Raw genomic sequence first — 11,540 nt, forward strand, 5'->3', positions numbered from 1 at the left:
CTTAGAAGATCATGTACTACATTGTTCCTTTCTTATGTCGTTTTAAGAGGGGCTGTCTTTGTTGAAATAACACACTGACGATGGCCGGCTTTGTTTGAAAGGGTGTGATATCTATTTCTAGAAAAGGATGAGGAGAGGAAACCATTTCTCACGAAGACGGCAAATCGGAAACCACCTACACTAAAAAAAAAGGATATTGTATGCGTATTTTATGAAAAATTATATGAATAGATTAGACAACTAACACCGCTGTTATTGTTGGTTTAAGGAAGGCATTATGATGCTGAAATTACCTTCAATTTATGAAATATAATAGTGCTGAAATTGCTAGTTATTTACATTTTGGATTGGATTTCATAGTCATTTTGTGAAAGTAAGAAGAATGTGTGTACAATTTTCTATATAATAAATAATTATTTTGTTCTATAAATGTAAATCAACAAATGAAAAGATATGACCATTAAAAAAAAAGTCAATTAAAAGTCAATAGTGTGTCATTATGGACCATGTGTCTCATGAGGTCCTGTTTTGTACACTTGACCACCTTTCATCTTCAAGTGGACATATTTGTTGCATAATGCGTCATTATAATAGCATAGTTAAGTGCAGCCTGACCCACTGTGATATAATGCATTTATAGAATATAAGTCGATGCAAAAGCCGGGGCTGCATGAGCAGTGAGATGTTACCTGATCCTGAATTAATGCGGGTCTGGAGCTCCTCGTGTTCCTCCTCTGCGTCCCGTATTTCTCATGAGCCCAGCTGTTTTGTTTCTGGGGCCCTCCCTCACACCTATAGATAGAAAGAGGACAGTATAAATAGCTACATCGTCATAAACTCAGAGAAAAGAGACAACGGAAGACAGAAGGTGAACAAGGTACTGGTATGTGACCTTTATGATTTATTTATAGTTTGAATGTATTTTACATAAATGTAATTACTGATCATGTTTTTATAAGGTAATAGTTATTTGTTTGTGTTTTTCTTTACTTTTAAAGAATACAGCATTTTTTTTAAATAACGTCTATCTATCTATCTATCTATCTATCTATCTATCTATCTATCTATCTATCTATCTATCTATCTATCTATCTATCTATCTATCTATCTATCTATCTATCTATCTATCTATCTATCTATCTATCTATCTATCTATCTATCTATCTATCTATCTATCTATCTATCTATCTATCTATCTATCTATCTATCTATCTATTGTCTCTCTGTCTGTCTATCTACCTATCAATGTATCGTCTGTCTGTCTGTCTGTCTGTCTGTCTATCTATCTATATATCGTCTCTCTGTCTATCTACCCATCAATGTATCGTCTGTCTGTCTGTCTGTCTGTCTATCTATCTATCTATCTATCTATCGTCTGTCTGTCTGTCTGTCTGTCTGTCTATCTATCTAACGTCTGTCTGTCTGTCTGTCTGTCTGTCTGTCTGTCTATCTATCGTCTCTCTGTCTGTCTATCTACCCATCAATGTATCGTCTGTCTGTCTGTCTGTCTGTCTGTCTGTCTATCTATCTATCTATCTATCTATCGTCTGTCTGTCTGTCTGTCTGTCTGTCTGTCTGTCTGTCTGTCTATCTATCTATCTATCGTCTGTCTGTCTGTCTGTCTGTCTGTCTATCTATCTAACGTCTGTCTGTCTGTCTGTCTATCTATCTATCGTCTCTCTGTCTATCTACCTATCAATGTATCGTCTGTCTGTCTATCTATCTATCTATCTATCTATCTATCTATCTATCTATCTATCTATCTATCTATCTATCTATCTATCTATCTATCTATCTATCTATCTATCTATCTATCTATCTATCTATCTATCTATCGTCTGTCTGTCTGTCTGTCAGTCTGTCTATCTATCGTCTGTCTGTCTGTCTATCTATCGTCTGTCTGTCTATCTATCTAACATCTGTCTGTCTATCTATCTTGCTATCTTCTGTTTATCTGTCTGTCTGTCTATCTATCTTCTGTCTGTCTGTCTATCTATCTTCTGTGTCAGTCTGTCTGGTGTTGTCTGTCTGTCTATCTATCGTCTGTCTGTCTGTCTGTCTGTCTGTCTGTCTGTCTGTCTGTCTATCTATCTATCTATCTATCTATCTATCTATCGTCTGTCTGTCTGTCTATCTATCTATCGTCTATCTGTCTATCTATCGTCTGTCTGTCTTCTGTCTGTCTGTCTATCTATCTATCTATCTAGCTATCTGTCTGTCTGTCTGTCTGTCTGTCTGTCTATTTATCTATCTATCTATCGTCTGTCTGTCTGTCTGTCTATCTATCCATCTATCTATCTATCTATCTATCTATCTATCTATCTATCTATCGTCTGTCTGTCTATCTATCTATCGTCTGTCTGTCTATCTATCGTCTGTCTGTCTTCTGTCTGTCTGTCTGTCTATCTATCTATCTAGCTATCTGTCTGTCTGTCTGTCTGTCTGTCTGTCTATTTATCTATCTATCTATCATCTGTCTGTCTGTCTGTCTGTCTGTCTGTCTGTCTGTCTATCTATCTATCTATCTATCTATCTATCTATCTATCGTTCTATCGTCTGTCTGTCTGTCTGTCTGTCTGTCTATCTATCGTCTGTCTGTCTGTGACATCAGATTCATTTGAATTGCAGCATTCAGTGGTTGTTGTTGAGACCTGCACACAGAACAGAAAACTTGTAGCGTGATCTGATAGTAAGTGTCTGTTTTTGCTTTTAAAAGCTAATCTGTTTTTGAGCTAATCGAGGTCAAGGTGATAATGTGATGTGTGGGATTTCCCCTGCAGCCAGAGCATCATGTGGCCGGCCCTCCTAGTGTGTCAGCTTGTCCTGATTCTCCAGTCGGAGGCTCAGAATTCCTGCATCACCCTCCCAACATTCAGAGACCCAGGTCAGTCGCAGTATGGATGTATCCTTCTCCTCTTCTCCTCTTCCTCTTTATGCATCCTTAATTCTCTCGTCACTATCTCACCTTTCAATTCCTTTGGAACCACAAAGGAACTTGAGACCACCAAGCAATCTGAGGAGTGTGTTTTCTTAAACATGCAGTATTATTTTAATGATGTGTCCTTCTTTTAGTTGTGGTTTGTGGTTTTAAATGTCCTCGCAACTTAAACAGCTTAATATATTTCCATACCAACATCATGAGAGGTGACTGTTTTCCTTTTTATTTTACAGACAGCTCTGATATCACAGTTGTGTGTGGCACAAACAGGATGGAGTTGCACATTTTGCTGTGCCCTGTGTACTTCTATGGATATAATGAATCCATGGTGGCTCTTAATGGTAACTTTGCCAAGCCCGAGTGCAAAGGAACCGCTGACTGGACCGTCGACCCACCTGTACTGAAATTCCAGTTCTACATCACTGAACCATACATATCCACTTGCTCCAATAAGCTGGCGGTATTATTCAAATTATTTTATTTGTAGAGCACCTTTCATACATATAATGCAACTCAAAGTTCTTGACAGGTTAGAATATGAAAACATTTAGAAAAAGAGACTAATGATAACTATATATAACTATATATATATATATATATATATATATATATATATATATATATATATATATATATATTAGTGCTGTCAATCGATTAAAATAAAGGAACAAATTAATCACACATTTATTTCTGTAATTTCTCGCAATTAAAAAGAGTTTTTAATATTTTTATATTGTAATAATTTCACAGTTTCTCTCCAAATAAATGTAGAAACAACTTAAAGACAGTATATTTAAAATGTTTGTTGTAATGGAATCTTTTTTACTGATACTGATGTCTCTATGAAAATTATTTTTAAACATTAATAATAGACATTCAACATTACAGCATAATGAAAGCTATCAATTTCAACATTTATTAGGCTTTACAAAAATAACAACTTTTAATTTAAGTGAACTTAAAACAATCTTCACATAAACCCATAATAATAAATGTCATATTTACCTGTGACCTTCATATATAATCAATATACAGAAATTGAATAAAGTTATCAAACACTTTACAGTCTTAACTGCATAAATTATAAATTAAATATAGATTAATCCTTATTAAAGCTACAAATTTAACTCTTTAAGTTCATTTAAGATGTTATTTAATTAATTTAAAACTGCTCTTATGAGAATATTCGACAAAACGGACATTTTGGCATAATTGTGTGTGTTATTGTTCGTTAAAGCATGAAAGAGAACTCGATTCTGCCGTGCGTCTTTCTGAGCGCCGTGTGTGTGTGTCATAGTCAGGACATTCACAGAAAGCGCGTTTTCTTCTGTCTTTCTGAGCGTTGTGTGTGTGTGTGTGTGTGTGTCATAGTCAGGACATTCACAAAAAGCGTGTTCTCTTCTGTCTTTCTGAGCGTTGTGTGTGTGTGTCATAGTCAGGACATTCACAGTCAGCGCGTTCTCTTCTGTCTTTCTGAGCGCCGTGTGTGTGTGTCATAGTCAGGACATTCACAGAAAGCGCGTTTTCTTCTGTCTTTCTGAGCGTTGTGTGTGTGTGTGTGTCATAGTCAGGACATTCACAAAAAGCGCGTTCTCTTCTGTCTTTCTGAGCGTTGTGTGTGTGTGTCATAGTCAGGACATTCACAGTCAGCGCATTCTCTTCTGTCTTTCTGAGCATCGTGTGTGTGTGTGTGTGTCACAGTCAGCGCGTTCTCTTCTGTCTTTCTGAGCGTTGTGTGTGTGTCACAGTCAGCGCGTTCACTTCTGTCTTTCTGAGCGTTATGTGTGTGTGTGTGTCACAGTCAGCGCGTTCACTTCTGTCTTTCTGAGCGTTATGTGTGTGTGTGTGTCACAGTCAGCGCGTTCTCTTCTGTCTTTCTGAGTGTCGTGTGTGTGTCATAATCAGGACATTCACAGTCAGCGCATTCTCTTCTGTCTTTCTGAGCGTTGTGTGTGTGTGTGTGTCATAGTCAGGACATCCACAGACAGCTCGTTCTCTTCTGTCTTTCTGAGCGTTGTGTGTGTGTGTCACAGTCAGCGCGTTCTCTTCTGTCTTTCTGAGCTTCGTGTGTGTGTGTGTCATAGTCAGGACATTCACAGTCAGCGCGTTCTCTTCTGTCTTTCTGAGCGTTGTGTGTGTGTGTGTCATAGTCAGGACATTCACAGTCAGCGCGTTCTCTTCTGTCTTTCTGAGCGTTGTGTGTGTGTCATAGTCAGGACATTCACAGTCAGCGCGTTCTCTTCTGTCTTTCTGAGCGTTGTGTGTGTGTGTCACAGTCAGCGCGTTCTCTTCTGTCTTTCTGAGCGTCGTGTGTGTGTGTGTCATAGTCAGGACATTCACAGTCAGCGCGTTCTCTTCTGTCTTTCTGAGCGTTGTGTGTGTGTCATGGTCAGGACATTCACAGTCAGCGTGTTCTCTTTTCTCTTGTTGCGCTTGAATGGTTTAAAAGCATTTGCATGAATAAGAGCGTGATCATATAATGTAACGCCAAAAGATGACAGAAAAAACGGACGCTGCATTAATTGCACTAAAAAAATTTTTTAACTGAAAAACTTAATTGCATACGTTTACATTCTAATTTTGACAGCATATATTATATTCTGACCTATGAAGAACATTAAGTTGCATTTAATTATTTAATGGTCTTGTAAACATTTCGGATTATTTATCTAAAATTGGCTTCACAATATATACGTTGTATTGATATTCAAAAGGTGTTTCTAATTTGTTTGCATGTTCCACTGTTAAACCAATTCAACAGATCACTCAGGAGGTGGGATCTGGGCTGTTCTCGGACTTCTCTAATGTGCAGTCTGTGAACATCTCTGGGGTGGTCAACACTCAGGACTCTAATGCTGGAACCATCACCTACCGGCAGGAGATTAAATACCTCTTTTCCTGTAGATACCCACTCCAGTACATGGTCAACAACACGGAGATGAGTGTGTGAGTCGAGTGACCAGTGGGGTCCAACGGCCTGAGACCACACTGAAAACTGGGATTTAAGGTTCAAAAAAACGCAATGCCATAAAATGAAGAAATGTTTGTGTCTACACTATTTCTAGGTCACTAATCAATAAGCAACTTTGTGAGCATGTGAATGTTGTACAAAAAATCAGATGTTCTTAGATGTTCATTAAAGCATTAAAACTTGCACAGAAAAATCACATTTTATGGATTTTGTAAAGAAAAATGTACTAAACGAACAAACAAAATAAAAGTTTTCAGTAGTCTCAGACTTTTGGCCTCCACTCTATGTCTTATTAGATCATTAGATCGAACATGTTTTAGAATGAGTTACACAAACCACTGTTGTTCTGTGTTTTTGGGGCAGATCTGGAGTGAGTCTGGCAATTAAGGACAATAATGGTAGTTTCATCAGCACTCTGAGCATGGCTCTCTTCGAGGTATTAGTTCCTTTGGCTTGGATTTGCAATGACACTTTATTGACAATTACAGTCGAGAGTTAATGGATGTGTTCATAACTGTCTGTCTGCACTGACTCAAAGGACTTCACATATACATCTCGTCTCTTCATCCCTCCAACGGGTCTCACGCTGAAGACCAGGGTTTTTGTGGAAGTTCGGGCCACTAATCTCACAGAGAGGTACTTTGCTCAGTTTGAGATTATGAATTATGTTATCCATCGTAAGGTGGTATATGATATAAGAGAAGGGAGAAAATTATAGTGACAGCCCTGATGTTGTCCAGAATGAAAATCTTATAACCATTATATAAAAAGAATAATTATAATAAATCTTCAGTTTTGAAATTGATAGATCACTTTTGAAAATGTATCCCCCTTAAAGGTTCAATGTTCTTTTGGATCGATGCTATACAACCACTAGTCCTTACCCAGGCAACAGCACATCATTTGACCTGTTCGTCGGGTAAGTGTGAAGGTTTAAATTTTTTTCATTTATACATTTTAGCTAATGTTTAACAATCTCATTTTAAATTAAATTAAGTGAAGATGGCTGCAAAAGGATGATTCAGATTCAAATTAGCATCTAAATGTGATTCCACTGCTCAGTTATACCAAGTGTAGATTACTTACAAATTGTAGTCTGTTACTGCACTCTAAACAAATATTTTGACAATTGATATTTATGACAACTTTGAGTGAATTTACGTTTAACCAACAAACTACATTGAGTTAGTGGAACTTAATAATTTGTAGCATAAACACACATTTTTAAGTTGATTACTCGAAAAAATTAAGTTGCTCCAACTACCAGAGTTGTAACCCTGGAACCAATTAATCTTATCTATTTCTTATATTTTTCAACATGCTATTTAACATGTATATTTATTGAACAAGTAAGATATTGTCACTTGCATTAGTGCAGTCATTGCTTATAGAGAACATGTGGTGTTTATTCTTCTTGTATCTACTCTTCAACACAATGATAACCACAAAAACTTCAACATTACAAAAACTCTTTTAAATGCATTAAACACTAACAGGTCTTTCCCTTCACTAAAAACAAATAAATTAACACTTAATTTCAACATTTATTCTCCTCACCCAGTCCTATGCAAAGCATGCTGGGAAGTAGAAATCCATTGCCTAATTTCTGAAGTTATCAAGACAATTTCATTACTACAACCTAATTTTAAAAAAGCCAATTAACGCAGAAATGTTAGTTTAAATTACAGACGATATCAAGTTGATGTAATGATCAACATTATGTCAACAGAACTCTACAAAATAATGTTTGAAACTGAAAAGATTTCATTAAAACAATAAATTAGAATTTTTAACTTGCAGCCGTGCATTTATTTAAGTTGTGGTAACAGGTCCTCTGAATTACTTCACTGTAAAAAAAAATCAGGTCTCCAATTGAAAATTTTCTAGTGAGCGATCACATCTAAAATTTTCAGTTGGCCAAATTTAATTTCTTGAATTTTAATTGAATGAAATTGCATCAAATATAATACTTGACCCTCATGCTTCCCTTGCACTTTGTAATAAATCTTTCCCCTAGCGGGTCAAAATGACCCGAAGCCCTAAAATTATACCTAATCTTTCTGGACAAAAAAAAGCATAATTTCATTTTGATAATGTTTTTAATTTATTTTTTAATGCAATTTTTTTTAACCTTTAAATGACTAGATTTGTATCAATAAATAATACATAAATAATAATTTAAGCACATTCTTTCAACTTAAATTCAAAATAACTTTCATGCATAACCCATTTAATTCAGCTCAAAATATCTCACATTGGGCGTCTTTGCCGACCTTGTGTGGAAAAATAATATAACATGATATTTTTTCCACTATATTTCTTGCCACTATATGGCTTTATAGCTCTATATGGAACAAATGAGCTGTTCTTTAGCATTTGAATTTTGAGCATTTTTTTCTATGACTGAGTACTTAAAGCTGCAGTCCGTAACTTTTTGCGCTCTAGCGGTTAATAAACAGAACTGCATGTGTCTTGCGGAAGAACATTGCAGCCGGAGCTACTTCTCTCTGTTTATATCTATGGCGAATCACGCAGGGACTGTGCTCCTCCGCTGCAGTTCCTACCAGACCGGTCTGAAATAGTCCCAGCGTAAACACTTATTATAAGTTTACCATAATGATTCAGGGTAGGACAAAAACACGGTTTGGAAAATGGATTCATGTTGTACATTCTCATTATATAATTGAATAAATCTAATTAAAAAACACATTCATTCCTATGGGGCTCAAATTGACCCGCAAGGGAAAGATTTGTTACTTTTAAAAATTTCAACCACAAAACTCCTTGAATCCAGTCAATTTTTTTGTGTATTCGTGGTTCAATTGCGACAAGCCATTTTCAAGGTTTGAATTAAAAAAAATTAAGCGTTTCGGGTCAAAATGACCCTAGGGAAGGATGAGGGTTAAATCATAAAAAGGTATGACTAAAATACACAAATAAAAACAATTCAAAATTAAACACTTTCTGAAAAATTAAATATTTTATTTGATTACCTTCATGTTAAGTGATCATAAGAGAACTGTGAATGTGCTGTTAAATTATTAACTTTCTAATACAGAAAATACATCTCAGAGGGTTCCTTATTAGGTCAAAGAGAAACAAAAACATTTAAATATTAAATGACTTGAATATGTGCATTTTAAAAAGATTTTTTTTGTTTTTTTGTTGGCAGAATCAATACTTTATGAATACTTTACTGCCATTGTGTGAATAATATATAACAGTATTCTGATTATAAGTATTTTAAAATGTAGTATAATCCAATTATCAGTACTTAATTTTTGCAATCTGATTACATAATGCAGAACCCAGCACTGATTATATCCTCTGTCATTCTCAGATGTAATCGTGATCTACAGACCATAATGGGAGTGAATGGAGAACAGCAGGTGGCACGCTTCTCGTTCGAGACCTTTCGCTTTGTGGAGCACAGAAACAGGACGGTTTCCACCTTTTACCTGCACTGTGCCACCAGGCTCTGCGAGAGCTCGTTCTGCAGATCCTTACGGCAGGTATGAACACAACGTGCACCACCAAAACCCTCAATATGGGCCACATACGCCATCATCTAACTGAAGTGTATTCAAATGACATGCATCAGAACTGCACAACTCCCGTGAGGAAGAGGAGAGAAGTCCAGTCGGCTAAGGGAACCTCAGTGAGTGACGTCGCCACGGTGAGCTCTGGACCAATCAACACCAAAGTGGATGGTAAGAGCAATATGCAAGTCGATTCACCTTCGTTTATACAGCGCTCAGCTCAGTTGTCAAGTTCATCATGAGTTCAATTCAGTCATAAGCAGCTCTACAGAGGACAATCAAATCCTCATTCAGTTCAATGTTTATTCAGGTCAGTTCAATAACATGAATGCAATATGCACGAATAAATTGCAGTAAAGATTATCATTTGCTTGTGCATTGATTTTTTTATGTATTTTGATTTGTGTTTGAACTCATTTGTATTTTCTCTTCTTTTTATAATCCTTTTAGAACCGTTTGCACCTGTTGCAGCAGGTATGCATGCTTTCTGACATTTTTCAAGGAAATATGGGTCCCACTTTACATTAAGTACCTTTAATTCCTATTTAAGATTTGGAAATACTTTATTTTAGTGTCCTTGTTACATGTACTTACCATAGTAATAACAGTAAATTACATCCCTTAAAGGGATAGTTCACCCAAAAATGAAAATTAGCCCATCATTTATTCTCCCTTAAGTCATCCTAGGTGTATATGACAATCTTCTTTCAACCGAATAAAATCTGAGTTATATTACAAAAGTCCTGGCTAATCCAAGCATTATTATAGCAGTAACAGTTGCTCTGTTTTTGAAGTTCATAAAAAGTGCATCTGTCCGTCAAATAACTGCTCCACACGGCTCTGTGGTGTTAATAAAGACCTTCTGAAGCGAATCGATGCGTTTGTGTAATAAAAATATACATATTTAAAACTTTATAAAGTAAACTTTCGGCCGACTGCCTTCCCTGTTCAACTTATGGAAAAATTGTTGAAAGTTCCCCTGCCGATCGAAAGACTAACGCGACCAGGTCCACTCGTCATGACGTCACGTATGCATCTTGAGTTTCACTTTCAACATTCAACACTTTTCCACTTTTTAGGCGGTCGGCCAAAAGTTTACTTGATAAAGTTGTAAATATGGATATTTTTCTTACATAAAAGCGTCGATTCGCTTCAGAAGGCCTTTATTAACACCACAGAGCCGCGTGGAGCAAGTTATTTGATGGACAGATGCACTTTTTTTGAACTTCAAAAACAGAGCAACTATTACTGCTATAATAATGCTTGGATTAGCCAGGACTTTTGTAATATAACTCAGATTTTATTCGTCTGAAAGAAGAATGTCATATACACCTAGGATGACTTGAGGGTGAGTAAATCATGGGCTAATTTTCATTTTTGGGTCAACTATCCCTTTAAATATATAATTACACAATGCCTGCATATAACTTATCCCACCCTTAAACCTAACCATTCTACCAAACCTGTCCGTACTCACCCCTATCCCATCTCAACAGCAGCAAGTGTTTTGCAATACAACATGAACACAATAAGTACATTACATAATACATAGTAGTTGAAGACCTAATATAACGTGATACCGCAATTTGAAGTAGAGATCACCTTAACCTTTTGCTCAGCTCAGTTTGTTGTTGTAATGTTTGTGCAGTGTATACGGATCAGAAGCCAGCGGACACAGTGGTGGGTGTTTCTGTGGCAGCGGGAATATTCGGAGGGCTGTGCGTCATCATGCTGGCTGTGCTTGTCTACAAGATCCGCAGGGACAAGTTCAATGGAGACAAATCAACCCTTTTTCACTGACAGCTCTCAAACAGAGAGCCCATTCCTGTACTCTGACAATGTTCCCTTGCTACAGTGACCTGTAGTTTAAGAGGATAGGAATGGGACGATGAGCAGATGATGCCACAAGGAAGATCCCACCAAAACACTATTATAAATAGATCTGTGCCTTACAGTCTCCTGAATGGTTTATTCATCATACTTTTTTTTGCATGCCAAGGTTCATTTTGATATTAACCATTTAATTTATATATCTGCATTTGGGTTTTCTGTATGAGGGCATTCTTGTAAAAAAGTATTTTGCTAATGTTAT

The 11,540-nt window shown here is 36.5% G+C and overlaps 1 protein-coding gene across 1 annotated transcript; it reads left to right on the forward strand.

Annotated features, from left to right (window-relative positions):
- Positions 1 to 2,790: 2,790 nt before the first annotated feature.
- Positions 2,791 to 11,248, forward strand: LOC307119148 (zona pellucida-like domain-containing protein 1; the record flags this gene model as incomplete). The annotated part of the gene is made up of 9 exons (XM_079805227.1): positions 2,791 to 2,884; positions 3,172 to 3,398; positions 5,700 to 5,884; positions 6,273 to 6,345; positions 6,448 to 6,545; positions 6,748 to 6,828; positions 9,250 to 9,421; positions 9,511 to 9,619; positions 11,097 to 11,248. 9 exons carry the CDS (start codon positions 2,791 to 2,793, stop codon positions 11,246 to 11,248), a joined length of 1,191 nt encoding a protein of 396 aa, XP_079661353.1.
- Positions 11,249 to 11,540: the final 292 nt, after the last annotated feature.

Source organism: Gobio gobio (genome assembly GCF_949357685.1).
Source record: "Gobio gobio genome assembly, chromosome: 22".
Taxonomy (NCBI): Eukaryota; Metazoa; Chordata; class Actinopteri; order Cypriniformes; family Gobionidae; genus Gobio; species Gobio gobio.